This window comes from Pongo pygmaeus, chromosome 7 (assembly GCF_028885625.2).
Source record: "Pongo pygmaeus isolate AG05252 chromosome 7, NHGRI_mPonPyg2-v2.0_pri, whole genome shotgun sequence".
In the NCBI taxonomy this organism is placed as follows: domain Eukaryota; kingdom Metazoa; phylum Chordata; class Mammalia; order Primates; family Hominidae; genus Pongo; species Pongo pygmaeus.
This window is the reverse complement of record NC_072380.2, coordinates 14,065,093-14,088,778: the sequence shown is the minus strand read 5'-3', so window position 1 is coordinate 14,088,778 and position 23,686 is coordinate 14,065,093. Positions and strand designations below refer to the sequence as shown.

The 23,686-nt window shown below is 36.5% G+C and overlaps 1 protein-coding gene across 3 annotated transcripts in view; it reads left to right on the top strand.

Moving 5' to 3' along the window:
• The window catches only part of SGCZ (sarcoglycan zeta), a 1,203,249-nt gene that overhangs the window by 1,162,079 nt on the left and 17,484 nt on the right, over positions 1-23,686 (top strand). For all 3 annotated transcript variants that reach the window (XM_054497724.1, XM_054497725.1, XM_054497723.1), the window contains 2 exons: positions 17,822-17,894; positions 23,460-23,583. In XM_054497724.1, the coding sequence (XP_054353699.1) occupies positions 17,822-17,894; positions 23,460-23,583 (197 nt within the window). The remainder of the gene's footprint in view (positions 1-17,821; positions 17,895-23,459; positions 23,584-23,686) is intronic.

Sequence of the window (23,686 nt, the reverse complement as noted above, 5' to 3'; positions counted from 1 at the left end):
TACCATGCTCATGGATAAGAAGAATCAATATCATAAAAATGCCCATAGTGCCCAAAATAATTTATAGATTCAATGCTATGCCCATCAAGGTCCAATGACTTTCTTCACAAAATTAAAAAAAAAAACTACTGCAAATTTCATATGAAACCAAAAAAGAGCCCACATAGCCAAGACAATCCTAAGTAAAAAGAACAAAGCTGGAGGGATCATGCTACCGGACTTCAAACTATAATACAAGGCTACAGTAACCAAAACAGCATGGTACTGGTGCCAAAACAGGTACATAGACCAATGCAGCAGAACAGAAGCCTCGGAAATAACACCACACATCCACAACCATCTGATCTTTGACAAATCTGACAAAAACAAGCAATGGGAAAAGGATTCTCTATTTAATAAATGGTGTTGGGAAAACTGGCTAGCCATATGCAGAAAACTGACACTGGACCCCTTCCTTGCACCTTATACAAAAATTAACTCAAGATGGATTACAGACCTAAACATAACACCTAAAACCATAAAAACCCTAGAAGAAAACCTAGGCAATACCACTCAGGACATAGGCGTGGGCAAAGACTTCATGACTAAGACACCAAAAGCAATGGCAACAAAAGCCAAAATAGACAAATAGGATCTAATTAAACTAAAGAGCTTCTGCACAGCAAAAGAAATTATCATCAGAGTGAACAGGCAACCTACAGAATGGGAGAAAGTTTTTGCAATCTGTTTATCTGACAAAGGGCTAATATCCAGAATCTACAAACGACTTAAATTTACAAGAAAAAAACAATCCCATCAAAAAGTGGGTGAAGGATATGAACAGACACTTCTCAAAAGAAGACATGTATGTGGCCAACAATTATGAAAAACACGTCAACATCACTGGTCATTAGAGAAAAGCAAATCAAAACCACCTCAAGCCAGTTAGAATGGCGATCATTAAAAAGTCAGGAAACAACAGATGCTGGAGAGAATGTGGAGAAATAGGTACACTTTTACACTGTTGGTAGGAGTGCAAATTAGTTCAACCATTGTGGAAGACAGTGTGGCAATTCCTCAAGGATCTAGAACTAGAAATACCATTTGACCTAGAAATCCCATTACTGGTTATATACCTAGAGGATTATAAATCATTCTACTATAAAGACACATGCACACCTACGTTTATTGCAGCATTGTTCACAATAGCAAAGACTTGGAACCAACCCAAATGTCAATCAATGATAGACTGGATAAAGAAAATGTGGCGGGGGAGGAGCCAAGATGGCCGAATAGGAACAGCTCCGGTCTACAGCTCCCAGCGCGAGCGACGCAGAAGACGGGTGATTTCTGCATTTCCATCTGAGGTACCGTGTTCATCTCACTAGGGAGTGCCAGACAGTGGGCGCAGGTCAGTGGGTGAGCGCACCGTGCTCCAGCCGAAGCAGGGGCGAGGCATTGCCTCACTCGGGAAGCGCAAGGGGTCAGGGAGTTCCCCTTCCAGGGGTGACAGACAGCACCTGGAAAATCGGGCCACTCCCACCCGAATACTGTGCTTTTCCGACGGGCTTAGGAACCGGTGCCCCAGGAGAGTATAGCCCGCACCTGGCTCAGAGGGTCCTACGCCCACGGAGTCTCGCTGATTGCTAGCACAGCAGTCTGAGATCAAACAGCAAGTCGGCAGCGAGGCTGGGGGAGGGGCGCCCGCCATTGCCCAGGCTCGCTTAGGTCAACAAAGCAGCCTGGAAGCTTGAACTGGGTGGAGCCCACCACAGCTCAAGGAGGCCTGCCTGCCTCTGTAGGCTCCACCTCTGGGGGCAGGGCACAGACAAACAAAAAGACAGCAGTAACCTCTGCAGACTTAAATGTCCCTGTCTGACAGCTGTGAGGAGAGCAGTGGTTCTCCCAGCATGCGGCTGGAGATCTGAGAACGGGCTGACTGCCTCCTCAAGTGGGTCCCTGACCCCTGACCCCTGAGCAGCCTAACTGGGAGGCACCCCCCAGCAGGGGCAGACTGACACCTCACACGGCCGGCCAGGTACTCCAACAGACCTGCAGCTGAGGGTTCTGTCTGTTAGAAGGAAAACTAACAGAAAGGACATCCACACCAAAAACCCATCTGTACATCACCATCATCAAAGACCAAAAGTAGATAAAGCCACAAAGATGGGGAAAAAACAGAGCAGAAAAACTGGAAACTCTAAAAACCAGAGTACCTCTCCTCCTCCAAAGGAACGCAGTTCCTCACCAGCAACGGAACAAAGCTGGACGGAGAATGACTTTGACGAGCTGAGAGAAGAAGGCTTCAGACGATCAAATTACTCCGAGCTACGGGAGGATATTCAAACCAAAGGCAAAGAAGTTGAAAACTTTGAAAAAAATTTAGAAGAATGTATAACTAGAATAACCAATACAGAGAAGTGCTTAAAGGAGCTGATGGAGCTGAAAACCAAGGCTCGAGAACTACGTGAAGAATGCAGAAGCCTCAGGAGCCGATGCGATCAAATGGAAGAAAGGGTATCAGCCCTGGAAGATGAAATGAATGAAATGAAGCGAGAAGGGAAGTTTAGAGAAAAAAGAATAAAAAGAAACGAGCAAAGCCTCCAAGAAATGTGGGACTATGTGAAAAGACCAATTCTACGTCTGATTGGTGTACCTGAAAGTGACGGGGAGAATGGAAACAAGTTGGAAAACACTCTGCAGGATATTATCCAGGAGAACTTCCCCAATCTAGCAAGGCAGGCCAACATTCAGATTCAGGAAATACAGAGAACGCCACAAAGATACTCCTCGAGAAGAGCAACTCCAAGACATATAATTGTCAGATTCACCAAAGTTGAAATGAAGGAAAAAATGTTAAGGGCAGCCAGAGAGAAAGGTCGGGTTACCATCAAAGGGAAGCCCATCAGACTAACAGCGGATCTCTCGGCAGAAACCCTACAAGCCAGAAGAGAGTGGGGGCCAATATTCAACATTCTTAAAGAAAAGAATTTTCAACCCAGAATTTCATATCCTGCCAAACTAAGCTTCATAAGTGAAGGAGAAATAAAATACTTTACAGACAAGCAAATGCTGAGAGATTTTGTCACCACCAGGCCTGCCCTAAAAGAGCTCTTGAAGGAAGCGCTAAACATGGAAAGGCACAACCGGTACCAGCCACTGCAAAATCATACCGAAATGTAAAGACCATCGAGACTAGGAAGAGACTGCATCAACTAACGAGAAAAATATCCAGCTAACATCATAATGACAGGATCAGATTCACACATAACAATATTAACTTTAAATGTAAATGGACTAAATGCTCCAATTAAAAGACACAGACTGGCAAATTGGATAAAGACTCAAGACCCATCAGTGTGCTGTATTCAGGAAACCCATCTCACGTGCAGAGACACACATAGGCTCAAAATAAAAGGATGGAGGAAGATCTACCAAGCAAATGGAAAACAAAAAAAGGCAGGGGTTGCAATCCTAGTCTCTGATAAAACAGACTTTAAACCAACAAAGATCAAAAGAGACAAAGAAGGCCATTACATAATGGTAAAGGGATTAATTCAACAAGAAGAGCTAACTATCCTAAATATATATGCACCCAATACAGGAGCACCCAGATTCATAAAGCAAGTCCTGAGTGACCTACAAAGAGACTTAGACTCCCACACATCAATAATGGGAGACTTTAACACCCCACTGTCAACATTAGACAGATCAACGAGACAGAAAGTCAACAAGGATACCCGGGAATTGAACTCAGCTCTGCACCAAGCAGACCTAATAGACATCTACAGAACTCTCCACCCCAAATCAACAGAATATACATTTTTTTCAGCACCACACCACACCTATTCCAAAATTGACCATATACTTGGAAGTAAAGCTCTCCTCAATAAATGTAAAAGAACAGAAATTGTAACAAACTGTCTCTCAGATCACAGTGCAATCAAGCTAGAACTCAGGATTAAGAATCTCACTCAAAACCGCTCAACTACGTGGAAACTGAACAACCTGCTCCTGAATGACTACTGGGTACATAACGAAATGAAGGCAGAAATAAAGATGTTCTTTGAAACCAACGAGAACCAAGACACAACATACCAGAATCTCTGGGATGCATTCAAAGCAGTGTGTAGAGGGAAATTTATAGCACTAAATGCCCACAAGAGAAAGCAGGAAAGATCCAAAATTGAAACCCTAACATTGCAATTAAAAGAACTAGAAAAGCAAGAGCAAACACATTCAAAAGCTAGCAGAAGGCAAGAAATAACTAAAATCAGAGCAGAACTGAAGGAAGTAGAGACACAAAAAACCCTTCAAAAAATAAATGAATCCAGGAGCTGGTTTTTTGAAAGGATCAACAAAATTGATAGACCGCTAGCAAGATTAATAAAGAAAAAAAGAGAGAAGAATCAAATAGATGCAATAAAAAATGATAAACGGGATATCACCACCGATCCCACAGAAATACAAACTACCATCAGAGAATATTACAAACACCTCTATGCAAATAAACTAGAAAATCTAGAAGAAATGGATAAATTCCTCAACACATACACCCTCCCAAGACTAAACCAGGAAGAAGTTGAATCTCTGAATAGACCAATAACAGGAGCTGAAATTGTGGCAATAATCAATAGCTTACCAACCAAAAAAAGTACAGGACCAGATGGGTTCACAGCCGAATTCTACCAGAGGTACAAGGAGGAGCTGGTACCATTCCTTCTGAAACTATTCCAATCAATAGAAAAAGATGGAATCCTCCCTAACTCATTTTATGAGGCCAGCATCATCCTGATACCAAAGCCTGGCAGAGACACAACAAAAAAAGAGAATTTTAGACCAATATCCTTGATGAACATTGATGCAAAAATCCTCAATAAGATACTGGCAGACAGAATCCAGCAGCACATCAAAAAGCTTATCCACCATGATCAAGTGGGCTTCATCCCTGGGATGCAAGGCTGGTTCAATATACGCAAATCAATAAATGTAATCCAGCATATAAACAGAACCAAAGACAAAAACCACATGATTATCTCAATAGATGCAGAAAAGGCCTTTGACAAAATTCAACAACCCTTCATGCTAAAAACTCTCAATAAATTAGGAATTGATAGGACGTATCTCAAAATAATAAGAGCTATTTATGACAAACCCACAGCCAATATCGTACTGAATGGGCAAAAACTGGAAGCATTCCCTTTGAAAACTGGCACAAGACAGGGATGCCCTCTCTCGCCACTTCTATTCAACATAGTGTTGGAAGTTCTGGCCAGGGCAATTAGGCAGGAGAAGGAAATCAAGGGTATTCAATTAGGAAAAGAGGAAGTCAAATTGTCCTTGTTTGCAGATGACATGATAGTATATCTAGAAAACCCCATTGTCTCAGCCCAAAATCTCCTTAAGCTGATAAGCAACTTCAGCAAAGTCTCAGGATACAAAATCAATGTGCAAAAATCACAAGCATTCTTATACATCAATAACAGACAAACAGAGAGCCAAATCATGAGTGAACTCCCATTCACAATTGCTTCAAAGAGAATAAAATACCTAGGAATCCAACTTACAAGGGATGTGAAAGACCTCTTCAAGGAGAACTACAAACCACTGCTCAAGGAAATAAAAGAGGATACAAACAAATGGAAGAACATTCCATGCTCATGGGTAGGAAGAATCAATATCATGAAAATGGCCATCCTTCCCAAGGTAATTTACAGATTCAATGCCATCCCCATCAAGCTACCAATGACCTTCTTCACAGAATTGGAAAAAACTACTTTAAAGTTCATACGGAACCAAAAAAGAGCCTGCATCGCCAAGTCAATCCTTAGCCAAAAGAACAAAGCTGGAGGCATCACACTACCTGACTTCAAACTATACTACAAGGCTACAGTAACCAAAACAGCATGGTACTGGTACCAAAACAGAGATGTAGATCAATGGAACAGAACAGAGCCGTCAGAAATAATGCCACATATCTACAACTATCTGATCTTTGACAAACCTGACAAAAACAAGAAATGGGGAAAGGATTCCCTATTTAATAAATGGTGCTGGGAAAACTGGCTAGCCATATGGAGAAAGCTGAAACTGGATCCCTTCCTTACACCTTATACAAAAATCAATTCAAGATGGATTAAAGACTTAAATGTTAGACCTAAAACCATAAAAAGCCTAGAAGAAAACCTAGGCATTACCATTCAGGACATAGGCATGGGCAAGGACTTCATGTCTAAAACACCAAAAGCAATGGCAACAAAAGCCAAAATTGACAAATGGGATCTAATTAAACTAAAGAGCTTCTGCACAGCAAAGGAAACTACCGTCAGAGTGAACAGGCAACCTACAAAATGGGAGAACATTTTTGCAACCTACTCATCTGACAAAGGGCTAATATCCAGAATCTACAATGAACTCCAACAAATTTACAAGAAAAAAACAAACAACCCCATCAAAAAGTGGGCGAAGGACATGAACAGACACTTCTCAAAAGAAGACATTTATGCAGCCAAAAAACACATGAAAAAATGCTCACCATCACTGGCCATCAGAGAAATGCAAATCAAAACCACAATGAGATACTATCTCACACCAGTTAGAATGGCAATCATTAAAAAGTCAGGAAACAACAGGTGCTGGAGAGGATGTGGAGAAATAGGAACACTTTTACACTGTTGGTGGGACTGTAAACTAGTTCAACCCTTGTGGAAGTCAGTGTGGTGATTCCTCAGGGATCTAGAACTAGAAATTCCATTCGACCCAGCCATCCCATTACTGGGTATATACCCAAAGGACTATAAATCATGCTGCTATAAAGACACATGCACACGTATGTTTATTGCCGCATTATTCACAATAGCAAAGACTTGGAACCAACCCAAATGTCCAACAATGATAGACTGGATTAAGAAAATGTGGCACATATACACCATGGAATACTATGCAGCCATAAAAAATGATGAGTTCACGTCCTTTGTAGGGACATGGATGAAACTGGAAATCATCATTCTCAGTAAACTATCGCAAGAACAAAAAACCAAACACCGCATATTCTCACTCATAGGTGGGAATTGAACAATGAGAACACATGGACACAGGAAGGGGAACATCACACTTCGGGGACTGTTGTGGGGTGGGGGGAGGGGGGAGGGATAGCATTGGGAGATATACCTAATCCTAGATGACAAGTTGGTGGGTGCAGCGCACCAGCATGGCACATGTATACATATGTAACTAACCTGCACATTGCGCACATGTACCATAAAACCTAAAGTATAATAATGATAATAATAATAATAATAAAAGAAAAAACAAAAACATAAAAAAAAAGAAAATGTGGCACATAAAAACCACGGAATACTATGCAACCATAAAAAGGATGAGTTCATGTCCTTTGCAGGGACATGGATGAAGCTAGAAAACATCATTCTCAGCAAACGAACACAAGAAGAGAAAATCAAACACTGCATGTTCTCTCTTAAATGGGAGTTGAACAATAAGAACACAGGGACACAGGGAGGGGAACATCACTCACCGGGGCCTATTAGGGGGTGTGGGACTAAGGGAGGGATAACATTAGGAGAAATACCTAACGTAGATGATGGGTTGATGGGTGCAGCAAACCACTATGGCACATGTATACCTATGTAACAAACCTGCACATTCTGCACATGTACTCCAGAACTTAAAGTATGATAATAATACTAAAAACTTAATATATTAGGGTATCGGCTTTTTTTTCAATTCTCTGGAAAGGTTTTTACAAGATTGGAATTTTGTAAATGTGTCAGTACACACACACACACACACACACACACGGGTCAAGTACTCCCCAGTGAGATGCTATACTCTGCATACACACACACACACACACACACACACACACACACACACACACTGCTGTGTACATCTCAGTGTCACAATTTAAGCTTTCTCAAAAAAAAAAAAAACCACTACCAATTGAAAATATTGAATATCTGTTTACCCTGTTCATGGTGAGATATTTGCTATGTGCATCAAGGGATTCCCAAAATGTAAAAGCACATATCTGGATTATAAAAGTTGTGTATTTTACCTCTGACTCATCAGAAGAGGCCCATTTATATCAGCAGGTGTAATGCTAATCTCTAATGCATTATTTTTGTAGGTCAGAGGACGACCATCTTTAAAGATACATGCTGTGACCCATAAGCAGACCACACAAATAAAACACAGGTTGCTATAATAGCCCAATAATTTTGAAGATACTTGGACTTCCCTGAAAACTATGGATAATTATAATGGTTATAATTTGCATAAAGCATTAATGGCTTACTCTGCTTGAAATTCCTCTAAGAAAAATATACAGTATTCGCAGTAATCAACGCTGAGCATGTGATGAGTGTTCTTGCTGTAGAAACTTCATTACTGATGAAACCAGACATTAGTTCTGGAGAAACATGCCATTTCTTTAATTAAAAGTAAAACGCAAAAGAATGCTACCAGTCCCCTTACAGTTAAAAAACAAATGAAAGTAAACGGAGCTTTTTAAAATTTACCTATTGGTATACATGAATTACATGGCAAATGATAAAATAAAAATCAAAGGAACAACCTTGAGCAACAAAAGGTAAATAATCTCATAGAAACAAAAAGATGAAGAGAATTTATCTGGGCATTAACATGCATGTTCTGATTCTCATTTGGACCCTATCTATGCATGTCGTACTATCTTGTTATTGGATGATAGGCTTATGATGCTTTCAGTTTTTATGTGAATTTTTGTAAAACCTGGTTATTAGTAAATGAATGACAATTACATACTAAGGCAAGTTGTGTGTACAAAGATTCTGAATCTTTTCTCATTGGCAGAGAGACCCAAAAAAATTGTAGGTAAAACTTTGATGTTTTAAAGTCTCTTAGATATCTTGAGGTAAGAAGGAAATTTTAAATAAATTGTGGTTCATGAGACACTATGTTAAAAAATAATTTCTTATGTCAGTTTATGTAGATTAACCATGCAGCTCAGACTCATAAAGCTATTGATACAATTAGCATCTTTTGAACATACAATATTTTGTTTTTCAGAGTAAAAAATATTTGTAGAAGTTTCAGATAAATCCATCAACCAGTGCAATATTTGAAGCCCCCAAAGACAATTATGTACCATGTTTCAGACAATTTCTTTACTGATTTTTATTTTCCATAGAAAGCACTTTGATATCAATGTACCAGAAGTCCTAAGGAATAAAGAATTAAGCAATGAAAGTGCTGCTGAGATGAATCTCTAGCGTTGTACATTCCATTTGGTAATGTTCAGTATGACCTGCCCGTGGAAAACACAGTTTCTCCCTTTATGACTAATAGCAGTAGGAAGTCATCTTGTTTCTCTTCAGAACGTAATCTAAATAGAGGTGAAGAGCTTGAAGAATAAAATAAGGAAAAAAGATAGGATTAAGGAATTTACTAAGTTTTTTTTTTCCCCCAAAGAAACCTCAGTTTATGGTGCAATTGATGGGAGATTTTTAAATAAATGAATTTCCACAAAGCTTGACTTTCACTGGATTAATGATAGAGGTTAGCAAGGACAGAGTTATACAAAAAAAAATTTTAAAAAGATTTACATTCATAAGAATAAGTGGGAGTTCAAAGAGCCAAGACTAGTATCAGCTATCATATCTGTATTTTAGGTAAAATGTCCAGATCTTAAGACAAAATATACTGCTAGATTAAGTAGGTTCAAAGCTTATCTAGACTTTATGTAAAGGTGGTAAAAAGATAATTTACCTAAGAATCTTCTTAATCTTCTCAATTTCATCATTAATCATTAATAAAATTTTTAAAAATGGAATAAATGACAGTATGGGTAGCTCATGTGCTGTCAAATAGGTTAATGCATATTTTTGCATTTAAATTCATTAGAGTTATAATGTTTACAATGAAGCTGTAAATTGAATCAAATATTGCTGCCTTTTAAAAAGTCCATAACCACAGAGATTATGTTTGCTAAAGGGGCATTCTTGATTATGCTTTCTCACTCAGGATTCTCTAGAAGCCTCAGGTGGGTGTGTTACTTCTCCTTTGCTTAGTGGTTTTATTTAAGTAAAGGGCAAAATGACAACCTCAGTAATCACATACTTTGGAATTACCTATTTCCTGAAAATATATATCTTCAGAGTTGTTGGATGTAAGAGTAACGAAGACAGCTCTGCTCGTCCACTGTAATTTTTTCATTTTTTTGGAGGTAGGAATTAGAAAATGGATTATTTATATACCTTTTTTAAAATTTTATTACACTTTAAGTTTTAGGGTATGTGTGCACAATGTGCAGGATTGTTACATATGTATACATATGTGCTATGTTGGTTTGCTGCACCCATTAACTCGTCATTTAACATTAGGTATATCTTCTAATGCTATCCCTCCCCCAACCCCCCACCCCACAACAGTCCCCAGAGTGTGATGTTCCCCTTCCTGTGTCCATGTGTTCTCATTGTTCAATTCCCACCTATGAGTGAGAACATCGGGTGTTTGGTTTTTTGTCCTTGCGATAGTTTGTTGAGAATGATGGTTTCCAGTTTCATCCATTTTTATGGCTGCATAGTATTCCATGGTGTATATGTGCCACATTTTCTTAATCCAGTCTATCATTGTTGGACATTTGGGTTGGTTCCAAGTCTTTGCTATTGTGAATAGTGCCGCAGTAAACATACATGTGCGTGTGTCTTTATAGCAGCATGATTTATAGTCCTTTGGGTATATACCCAGTAATGGGATGGCTGGGTCAAATGGTATTTCTAGTTCTAGATCCCTGAGGAATCGCCACACTGACTTCCACAATGGTTGAACTAGTTTACAGTCCCACCAACAGTGTAAAAGTGTTCCTATTTCTCCACATCCTCTCCAGCACCTGTTGTTTCCTGACTTTTTAATGATCACCATTCTAACTGGTGTGAGATGGTATCTCATTGTGGTTTTGATTTGCATTTCTCTCATGGCCAGTGATGAGGAGCATTTTTTCATGTGTTTTTTGGCTGCATATACATTTTTTTAAATGTCATTTCCATCAAACCACATATTCATTCAATTTGGAAATAATTTATTTTCTTTTTAATTCTGTTTTCTTTACATGTGATTTTAAATTTCAAGTATTACTCTTATTGTTGACTAAAAGGCAAGGAAATAATAAATGAAGAGCTTTTCCTCCTAAAACTCAGAGAAACAACTGCTAGTAAAACATAACTTCTTGAAGGTTACAAAATGAGAGCCATATGGAAGTCTGGATCGTTTCCAGTGCTGATATATTTTAGTCTAATTTCATTAGTAACAAACAACTTATTTTTGAAATATATTTCATTTTAAAGAAAACAGCTTTATTTTAATGCATTTTCCTTTTGATCACCAACTGTCTTTTTCCTTATCTCTTTTTGTCTTCTGACACTGTTTAAGTGGATGAGAGGATATTATTCGGCATCCAAAAGTAAAGGCTTTGAGATATTTTTTAAATGATGAAAAAAATGCCAAATGAAAAGTCCAAACAGATTTTGAAATAATTTCTTTTCAGAAATCCTGGCAGTTTATTTTTCAGTCCTAAATGAACAATATGGTGTTCTTTTTTGCTTTTCTTCCAAGACAATTAATAATGTTATTTCCCTGTTTCACTAGAAAAAAAAAATCACTTTGGCTATGCTCATAATAACAGTTTCAGTACATTCAGATAATCATCTCAGGATGTTAATTTGTGTGAAAGTGTTAAACAAGGAGATACACTAGGAAACAGAAACTTAGCATGTTTTACATATCAGTTATAAAATAGAAAGCATTTTATGCATGCTTTTGTTAATTATTATTTTATTCACATTCTTTAATTTACTGATTCTCAACTATGTAGCAGACTCCATGATCAGTACTAAGTATACAACTTTTATCAAGACAGTCTTTGACTTCAAGAAAGTCCTAAGTTACTGGATAAGAGCTTAAAGCAAATTGCAATGCAATGTTAGAAATATATACCAGTAATTTTTACAAGGACCTGGGGAAACTGGGCAGAAGGAGGAAGAGCGGCAAGAATCAAGAAAACGTTTCACAGATACTGTAATTTAGATTCAGATCTTGAAACATGAGAAGAGATTACCATCAAATGAGGAGAAAGAGGTTGCATATGCTGAGAATAAGAAGGGGTTCTCACGACAGTCCATAAACATGGCAAAATAAGCGAGAGTTGTCTTGTCACTGAAATGTAAAATCCACAGAACTGCTAGGCAATAAATCCTAAGGAATTTGGGCTTGACTTCTACAGACACTGGATTCTTAAAATATTGTAAGTGACAGTTACAAAGTCAATTTTGTGTTTTAGAACATCATTTGGCACCAGTATGGAGGAATCACGAGCAGAAAATGTATGTGATATTGAAGCTGTGGAAACAAGTACGCTAACAAGGATGTTGAACAAGAAAGGACATCTCAGTATACTTCCCCAGTTCACCTGGGTGTGTGGAATATGGTGTTACCATTAATCAAACTAGAATTAAAAAACAAAAGGAGAAAACTCAAAAAAGTCTTTGAAATCTGGATCCTTATCAATATTTATTAATTACCTCCCATACATCATGTGGTGCACAAGAATACAGTGGCATATAAGGAATATATCTTCAATTTTTTTGGCCTGAAACATAAGCAACTGTCATAATTAAAAATATAAAATGTAAGAATAGATACGGTAGGTTAAAGATAACTATTACAGGCAGTAAACCCTAAATATGTTCAGAGAATGAAGAAATCTGCATATGCCTTAAGAGGTAGGAAAATTAGTAAAGATATTTTATAAATAAGTAGAAGAAAAGATGTTTGAGCACACAAATGGGCTCAGATTACAGGAGTTTTGAATGCTGAGCAAAAGCAGTGTCCAGGAAAATAATTACAGCTTTTTGCACAGGTGAGATATCAATTGTTTTGATAAAATCACTCCAGCAATGTATAGGTTGTGTTTTGTGGTGTTAAGTGGGTCAAAAACACCACGTAGATTATTAAAACAACACAAATAAATAAGAGATGTAGTATATGTTGAAATAGGTTGACATTTCTTCTTTTGAGAAGTAATAAATTTTTTCAGGATTCAAAGGAATCCTTTTTAATGGAATAAAAGAAATGCCAATTAATATTTTTTCCAGTATTATTACTCCATCCCTTCCCCAAAATAATTTATTTTCTGATGATTTGGAGGAGCAAACTCATTTCCACTCGTATTTAAGGAGGAATGAGAAGAGTTATTAGTATACAAGTTTTGACATGTTTGAAAAAAAATCGTATAATTCTGTTAGATATTGAAAGTACCTTAGAGATCATGTTATTCATGATCTGGTTTTTAATTTTACAAATAAAAACCAGAGGGCTTTAAATACTTGGCCAAGATTTAAAAACAAATTATAAGTAAATCTGGGAATAAAACAAGTCTATTCCCAGTTTAATCTAGATTTTCATACCAATTTAGATTTGGGGGAAACAGATGCAAATAAAGAAAAAGAAAGTAAGGTAGGAAGACTTCCAAAAAGTTTGAATATATTTACTAACACAGATTCAAATTTGAAGATCATAAATAAATAGGAATCTTCTGTCCCTTGAGATCTAGAAAAATATCTCTGGACCTTATCCCTATTCTAGTGGAGGAATTTGAAATGCCGTCTAAGATTCCTGTCAAGTGCCATAGGGCTGGGAGGCTAGCCGTTCGTGTCCTGTTAACCTTTGCCCCGCGGACTCTGGATTCCTCTTGTAGTTTCTCTTTCACATCATGTTGATATCTACATAAAATCCATTCCCTTCTTTTGCACCCACCCCCCAAGAACAACAACAAAAAAACTCAAAACATTCATCATCGTAGTTGATTTTATTGGAAAAATAAAGGCCAGCAGAAGTTCTCAGGTCAAATAACATAAAAATATAATTTCCTGCCTGACTTTCTTTTTCTCAATGTGAAGTGTTCTTGCCTTTCTTGGTTGTTTGCTTTCTCTCTGGTGCTTGGGTTTCCTTTTCTGGTGTTACCTCTTCTTCTGGGACCAATGACTTCTGTAAAAAATATATGGATGCCAATGGGTGAATAATGAGTAGCGTAGGATATAACATTTATAGTATAGATAGCATTTAGAATATAGATAGTCACATCAGAAGAGGGGCTTACATTTAATTTTAATAATTTGTTTTTGAGGGTGTGGCATTTTATGTTAGGTATTTGTAAAGGGTAGTATCCTAGCTTATGTCTTAAATGGTCTTTAAATACAAAGTAGGACCATAATCCATATCTGCCTTTTCACCTTTCCAGCAAAGCAGAATATGCCATCCTTATTCTTTCCTGCAGAAGCCAGAAATGATCATATGAATGGTTTCTACTACTTTTGGACCCTGAATTTTCTTAGTTTTTTTCTGACAATTGCAGTAGCCAACAGTATAGGTTTTCCCTATGTCTTGTAACATTGTAGTCAGTTTAAGTTATCTGAAACATCCTTTATAGGATTTTATAATCAAGCAGTATTGAACGTTGTACCCTTTTGAACAGCCCCTTACAATAGCAATGAAAAACAAACATTTATTCAGTAAGTTTACATATACATATTAATATGTGTCTCTGTTATGTTCCTTTTGTCTTTTTTATGTCTATCCTTCTTTTCTGTTTCTATGGTTTCTAGAGCCTATGATATGAGAATTCATGACAGTCTGTCTTTTCTCTAAGTGAGCATAAATCAGATCTGTCCTTATGTACCAAACAAATGTTGATAAATCGTTAGGGTTTCCAGATCAAGTATATGATGCCTTACTAATTTTGAATTTACTTGATTACTCAAGACATGCTTTCAGTATAAGTATATCCCCTGTAAATATCCTATACTTATACTAAAAAATGATTTGATATTTATCTGAAATTCAAATTAGCTCAGTGTCATATATTACTAATTGCTAAATCTTACAACCCTACTAGTAATCTACATGGTAAAAATTTTCAATTCATGAGAGATATAGTTTTTTTTTAAAGTTGTTGTTGTTGTTGTTATTTTTAATATAGTCTCCCTTTGTTGCTTAATGTAGTCTCCCTTTGTTGCCCAGGCTAGAATGCAGTGGTGCAATCTCAGCTCACTGCAACCTTTGCCTCCCAGGTTCAAACTATTCTCCTGCCTCAGCCTCCCAAGCAGCTGGGACTACTGTGTGCCACCATGCCCAGCTAATTTTTGTATTTTTAGTAGAGAGGAGAGGATTTTGCCCTGTTGAACAGGCTGATCTGGAACTCCTGCCCTCAAGTGATCTGCCTGCTTCGTCCTCCTAAAGTGCTGGGATTACAGGCATGAGCCACTGTGCATGTTCTGATTTTTAATCTTTTATGTTGTTAGAGTTTATACCTGGTTCAGGTAGCTTTTATCGTCCCTTACTGATTTCAGTGTTGCTTATTAATTTTGTACCTTTGGCTCATTCAGGACAAAAACAGGGAGAATGAATTTCTCATTTTCTAGAGGCCTGCATTTTGTTAATCACTCATATTATTTAGTTTACAATTTTGCCCTTTAAGTGGCATGATTACATATTTATTTCCTCAAGAATCCTTTAAAAATAATTATTTTTATATTGGCACTCAGAATTGAGACCTCTATCAATCAGTTTTGAATTCTCACTGAAAATTTAAAGTTTGATGACATTCTGTTATTTTTATTTTCACTGATAGAGTTTGTGCTTAGTAAGTATGCCATTATGTATTTGAAAGTAAATATTACCGATGTTTAATTATATTTCTGTCACCTTATCTGGGAAATTTCCATAATCATGAAATAGTTATCCATGTGCAAAGTTTAAAAATTAATTTCCACTGTCTTTTCTGGGATGCATATCTTATTACAAAATGCCAGAGTCTCTCTTTGAGATATACAAATGTATATCTTGTAATATTCTTTCAAATGCTAACCCCATTATAATCACAAAATTAGTGTTACCTCAAACTACTGTTTTACTTTTAAAGACCCATCTTAAGGAATGTTCCACTTGGAGAAATAAATATCTTCCAAAATATCAAAAGAATAAACCCCTTAAGTAATTTCTCAAAATTCGTGAAAAAAGTTTTAAAAACAAGGACTATATGTCCTACAGGGTCTCAGTAGAGACAGAGAGAGAAAGAGACAACACTATTAAACCCATTAAGAGTTCAACAAATGCCAATAGCTTTTAGCTTATAAACAGAAATCTGTAATCTTAGGGATTTACTGCAGCAGAACCTGGTAAGTTTGCCCTCAGCACCATAATATAGATGAAATCATAGAGTCTTTGAAAAAAAAATCTCTTCCTTTTCTATTCATGATCAAGGTCTCTATTGCTATATTATGCAAAGGAGTCATCTGATGGTTCTAATACATTTCCATATATAGCAATTTATTTTTAAGGAATTGGAATTTTAGCTTTAATTTCCTAGTGGCAATTTCATCATTGCCTCTCGAATTAATATATTTTACATGATTTTTCTCATTAGATAAAAACAGATTTGTTTTGTATGCTTCAAATACATATTTTTAAATTACATTGTATAATTTAGCTAGTGTTGAAGCCACTGATGGAACAGATATGAGGTTCTTAAACCAAGAAGTTTGAAGATTAGACCAAAAAACAAAATCATAAAGTTTATTTTCAGGGTGATAATCAAAGACATTTATGCAAAATTACAGAAAAGATTTTCTCAATGTCATCTTATTTGGAACATTTTTTTTCCACTTGATTTTGGTAATTGAAAAATCCTTCCATTTTGCTCAGTTCAATTATGAAAAAGCTATGGGAATCTGGAAAAAAATGGATTCAGTAAATGAAAGTTGAGATAGAGTATCATTTAACCTCGTGAGAAAAGTGTTAGACTATATGACCTCTTCGGAAAACTACGATTCCATATGAAACCAACTACAACACCACAATTTAAAGCAGTTCATGATTTTAGATTAAGCCTAACTCCAGAGAGGTCAAAGTAACATGACATGTTCTCTAGCTTTTGGTGGTTACTGTAATCAAAGGTGGGAGCTCTGTGTGTGAGAACTGCTAAACATCTATGAGGGTTTGTCTTTAAAAACCAATAATAGGCTACACTGGAGCTCACCTCCACATTTTTATTCATGACCTGCTATTATTTATAGAAACACAGAATTGAGTATTGTGACTTAGCCCTCCCTCAATTTCATTTACCTGGAAAATAAGGCAGGGGACAGAGATGAGCTTTTGTTTTTAAAGGAGAGAGTGGGAATACTCACTGACTCTTGACTTTTATAAATAATTTAATTTTAAAATTGGTTAATATAATGACATTTAGATTTACTTTGATTGCCTCTTCCCTGCCTGGTGATATTCTTCCAGTTCTTCTCATTCATATCCTGTGATACGGTTTGGCTTTGTGTCCTTTCTCAAATCTCATCTAGAATTGTACTCCTATAATGCCCACGTGTTGTGGGAGGGACCTGGTGGGAGATAATTTGAATCATGGGGGCAGTTTCCCCCATAATGTTCTCGTGGTCGTGAGTAAGTCTCACGAGATCTGCTGGTTTTATCAGGGGTTTCTGCTGTTGCGTCTTCCTCATTTTTCTCTTGCCACTGCCATGTATGAAGTGCCTGTTGCCTCCCGCCATGACTCTGAGGGCTCCCCAGCCATGTGGAACTGTAAGTCCAATTAAACCTCTTTTTCTTCTCAGTCTCCGATATGTCTTTATCAATCAGCAGTGTGAAAATGGACTAATATATCATATATACCTATTTTAAGTTTTCTCTCTTTTGGAAAAATATTTGATGCATAAACACAGAGATGAAAACCACTGTGTGGACTTGCTTATACTGACTGCTATATTCATGCTACCTCCAGGCACTGAAGGAGCCGTATTTGGGCACTCTGTGGAGACACCACACATCAGAGCAGAGCCATCCCAAGATCTCAGGTAAGTGCTTCCTCTTATACCTGTGGCATAAAATCCATCATTGTTGATAATCCTTAATATATGAAGAACTAAAATAAATAGACAACTAAACAGTGTTTCCCCCAATATACTTAAAATAAATACAAAAATGAATATATTAGATAGGAAGAATGTGGAAAAGAAAAGGCAAAGCAGTTATAGAGTGAGAGGAACTAATAAAAATAGGGATGCTGAGGCCAGGCACAGTGGCTCACACCTGTAACCAACCCCAGCACTTTGGGAGGCCAAGGTAGGAGGATCACTTGAGATCAGAAGTTCAAGACCTGGCAACATAGTGAGACCCTGTCTCTATGAAAAATAAAAAATAAAAACAAATTAACCGAGCATGGTGGTGCACATGTGTAGTCCAAGTTAGTCAGGAGGCTGAGACCAGAGGATTGCTTGAGCCCAGGAGGTCGAGGCTGCAGTGAGCTATGATCATGCCACTGTACTCCAGCCTGGGCAACACAGCAAGACCCCATCTGTAAAAACAAAACAAAACAAAATACAAACAACAAAAAAAGGAATGCTGGAAAATCCGACATATATAATGAAATATATGACATATATAGGAATAAAGACAGGGCATATAGGGAGCTGAGAAAGCTATAAATGACCACAGAGTATTATATAGAGAGTAATATGGAAGCAAATCAGAAAAAGGCAGAACTTAATTGGACTGTGATGGGGTTCCTCAGTCTAATATTTCCAATGGAATAAGCTATGTCCTGACAGTGTGATGGTTCTAGGAGGCAGTTATATGTAAAATCTCTCATTACCCAGAAAATTCCAACATTATGGGGAATTCTTCCCAGGATAATTATTACCACAGTTGATTAAATTCAAAATATTAAAATCTAGAATCTAGATCCCTAATACAAAACTGCTCAGTGGATGTTCTTTTTTTTTTTTTTTTTTTTGAGACAGAGTCTCACTCTGTCACCCAGGCTGGAGTGCAGTGGCACGATCTCGGCTCACTGCAAGCTCTGCCTCCTGGGTTCACGCCATTCTCCTGCCTCAGCCTCCCAAGTAGGTGGGACTACAGGTGCCCGCCACCACGCCTGGCTAATTTTTTGTATTTTTAGTAGATACGGGGTTTCACCATGTTGACAAGGATGGTCTCGATCTCCTGACCTTCTGATCCGCCCCCCTTGGCCTCCCAAAGTGCTGGGATTACAGGCGTCCAGCCTGTTCTTAATTCAGTACATAAGATTTGGTGATTAATTATGGTTTAATAATAATTAGTTTATGATAGGTAAATTACATTCTGAAATGCACTTCTTATTGTATAGGAAAAGGAAAGATGCAAATAGTGCTGATAAAAACTAATCACATTAAAAGTCACTTTTAAAGTTGGATCAAAGTGTCAACCTGAGAGACACAGTTGCTGTCTTGGGAAGCAAAATAAAAATATTAAGTTACAAAACCTTTTTATTTCATAAGGATTTTTGTTTAGCCCTTCACATTGGATGAATGTATATGTACTCAGATGGAAACAAAAAATAAAGGTGAAAATCTTTAAGGCAACAAAACCATACTTTACAACAGTAAATTTTTGGAGTCCTGTGATAAAATTTCCTAAAGAACTCAGTTTCTCACTACTTGAGTAACACAGATTCAAACAAGCTAGGGAACAATATTAGAAAAAAAAGTGGCCTTCTTCAAGGACTAAGACTTATTTTAGAAGAGCAACATAATAATTACTTACTCTATACAGAAACCCTAGGGATTCAGGAGTGCTGAGGAGTGTGTGTAAACAGCATCTCATAGGATGCTACAGTCTTCATTTATGGCTCCTTTATCAGGGAGGAATTCAACAACTTTTGTGAAAATATTTATTGTATCTTTCTTCTCCTAACAAACTGAAAATTCCATTAGAACAGGATACACATCTCCCTTGTTTATCCTTAATGCTGTAGCAGCCAGCACTGTTATCTTACATATCCTTGCTGCAATAAGTATTTGTTAATGTGAATTACTGAAACTTAGCAAAGCTGAAAAATGAGGACATTAACTAAATCAATGGGATATAAGGAAAGTGGCTGCAGTTATTATTGTATTACAAAGGCAGATGTGAAGAGCACTGATTCCAATTGTTTTCATCTGTGTTTTAATATAGACATAGCTGTTTACTAATTTATTCAGTAAACTTAAAAAATACATTTATAGAAGTATTTTTTAATTAAATTTATTCTTAAAGAAGACTTCTTTTTATTTCTAACATTTTAGTAACTATATGCTCATTTTATAATTTTTACTATGGAGAGTCTATTGTTAAAAGAGGAATAAGAACCAACTGGTATTTTAATTATCTTGCTGACATATTTCACAATTCATAAGTGACAATGTGAATGATATTATATCTAGTGTATGGTGTTTCTGGTTTTCATTTTCTAATTATTCATCATTATGTAAACATTGCACTAAGCTGGATTTATCAGCTGGTTCTAAAAGACTGGCAACCCCCAAGATAAGTGTTACTAAATTTCCAAACTGAAACAGAAGCAGAGTAGAGTAATTATGTAGGTATTCAATTATTTATTTGTATAATTAAGATTAAAAGCAGGGTGTCTGAGAAAAACTTTACAAGCCTTGCTGACAATTTTCCTTTCAGAGAAGTAAGTACTGTTAGTTGATGCCTAGTTCTAATCAACACAGTTTCATTGGTTGGCCAAGTCAATAAAATGTTAATTTAGGGAGTAAGTAGCCATGTTTTCTTTGGTTTTGTTATTGTGAAGAACAAAAAGACTTCAGAAAAGAAATACATTTCAAAAGTTTATTAATAGAGTATTAATATTTTGGTGAAGAAATGTAGTGGATTTCTATAACTTATTATTTATTCAGCAGATGTTTGATGAGTGTCTAGTATTTCTCAAGTTCTGTGCTAGTTTTCATGTGCATTTTAAAACTGGATTTTCTTTGATTTTTTTAGATAAGATGATACTGTTTTGTAGTATGGAGTCTATATTTTAAAAGGCTAAAAAAAAAAACATGTTAAATAGTTAACAAAGACATAATAGTAAATTTGCCCAGAACAGCCCAATGTTCATTCTTTTTTATTTCTTACATTAATATATAGTTAAGTTACTACAGTTTGAAGAGTTTCTGTACCTATGGTAAAAAGTGATGAAACTAATTATACAATGCCCATTGCCTAAAGATCTTTTTTGGATCTGAGATCCATTAACTACTGAATAAGAAAATAACCTGCACTTGGATTCTGTAAAATGAATTAATATTTAATCATATAATTGGCATCTTTTCATAATTCTCATTCTTGCAAAAATACAGCTTAACACAGAAATATTAAGGTTTGCAGGCTCCAAGTTAATCTCTAGAAACACATAGCTCTAATACACATCATTAATATATTCAAGGAAAAAAACTGTTAAGCAGTCAGGATTTTGTCTGAGACATTTCCTCAATAAAGGGGTAAATCACTTTGCTGGTGTTCTTCTACCTATTAGAAGAACATTATGATAAAGTAGTGTATTTGCTTTCTTTCCTTTCCTTTTCCCTCTCTTTCTTTCTGTTTCTTCTGATGCTTAAGTAAGTTCTGCTTAATATTTAATAACTGCATCTTGCAGCTTAGGTTGTTTTAAAGTCTGAATTCTTCTTTTTTCTGAATGTTGAGAATTCTTCTAGAGATTTAGGCCACAGATTTTTTTTTTAATTTGATAGTTGCATAACACCTTAAAAACAGTATCTTGTTGCATCTTTGGTATATAAACACCATAAAAAAACAGAATGCTTTGAAAAACCAGGTGGTAGAGGGACTTAAGTTAAACATTAATCCTTCTCTCTGCCATAATAATCCTAGGTACCCACTGTGAAAGCCAGTCTGAAACTTACTGCTATATTTGCTGTAATGCTTTCCAAATGAATACAATTATAATTCACTAATTTCATTGACTAATAACAAAGAAATCCACAAGTAGTACCAATAAACTTGGGTTTCCTTTTTCAGATACTATTTTATAATAACATGAATAGTTTAATTGAAAACCTCTACTATAATATAAGTAAGTCTGTGAAACCCTCCTCAGTGAACAGGAGAGTTTCCATACAAGAGAGAAGCGGGACAACATTTAATTGTTGTTACGGTGTTGCTAAGAGTCTGCGTAGTTCTAGAAGGGTTGTGTATCAGGGAAAATCAGTGATAAACTACACATTTTAACATTCAAATTTTGATACTGTGCATAGAATGCTAATAGTAAATTTTATAAGTAGGATTATGAGTGATTGTCCTCAGGTTTTCAAATATTCTATGGAAAATATGGGGAGTTTTGTTTAATAAAAAAATACAGATGTTTCTTAAAAATAGATATATTCAAAACCTCACCCCTCCAGGGATTATGTGAAGATGGATCTCCAAATGGCCCATAGGGATTAAAATTTTAAAGTTGCTTAGGTGAGTGAAAAAAAAGAAAATGAAAGTGTGGAAACCACTTCTAAATGCTGGCTCTACTCCTTCCCTATCACTTTTAAGCTTTTAAGTTTGACTTGACTCTCTTGCTGAGAGGGAGCTGAACTCCAGAGACCTAACCATTTGAGGTGGTTCTTTCTGCAAAACAACTCTGAATTCATTGCCTCAGAAAACAAAAACAAAACAAGTTGTGCTGGATAACAGTGAATGTGAGCCTGAGGGGACCCTCCTCTTAAAGTGTTGTGGTAAGGGGATCACAGGCAGAAAGCTGATCTAAAAAGACCAATGCATGGATCCTACCTCTTCTCATACCGGCACTTTTTACCACTGTATTCTAGTTCCTGTGTTGTGTCATTTTTGCTTTTTCTCTACTGTTATATTTAAAGATAATTTGAAAACTGCCTCCCATCTCTTTTTATGTAGGCATGACTGTCTAAAACACTTGTTTCTTGCCCTCATAATTTATGTAGCCAACCTTCAATCACATTTGTACTTGTATATTACCCTCCTATTGATTTTTCTTTCACAGACTAATGTCACTCATTTTGTGGACATTTCACGGGGCCAACAGAGTTAGTTGATGTAGAAAATGTCTTACTTCATTATTTTAATCAGTTTCTAGAGGTGTCAAGTTCATAATATTTTGTGCATGCCTGAAAGTGTGCAATATTAACGATTTTCATTAAAGTATTCATGTTTACAAGACTGGGACTCTTTATTGAGGAATACATATATCTACATCCTAAATTGCAGTAAATTTTTTATTTAACCTCCATCATTAATACTAGTAAGTTATTAAACATTTTAGCAAGTATACTTATCACACCCTACTTTTCATGAGCATTCTGAGGGGAAACAAGCAAATTGTCATGAAAGTGAGAGTAAATACTTGATGTGAATAAATGTAGATTTTTATAAAGAGCCAAAAAGTCAATCAAAAATTGTTCAGAAACTCATTTTGGCTTTGCCTAAAATGATAGGACTTTTCCTTTATGCCTGTCTGTCTGGTTGTTGTTTTGACCAATGTTGTCTTCTAGTTTAGTTTATCAAAAATTTTTTTTCTATTAATGATTTTTTGGGGTTTTTTTTTTCCTATTAATGATTTTTTGTTTTTCCCTTAGGCTTGAATCACCCACCAGATCCTTGATCATGGAAGCTCCCCGTGGGGTCCAGGTGAGTGCTGCTGCAGGAGACTTCAAGGCCACCTGCAGGAAGGAGCTCCATCTGCAATCTACAGAAGGGGAGGTGAGTCCCAGAAAGTTGGACCCTGGCCCTATACTGCCCATTTTGAAAATACAAGTATTTAGATGTCCCATTTATAATTGACTTGTGAAGGAATATCTTTCAG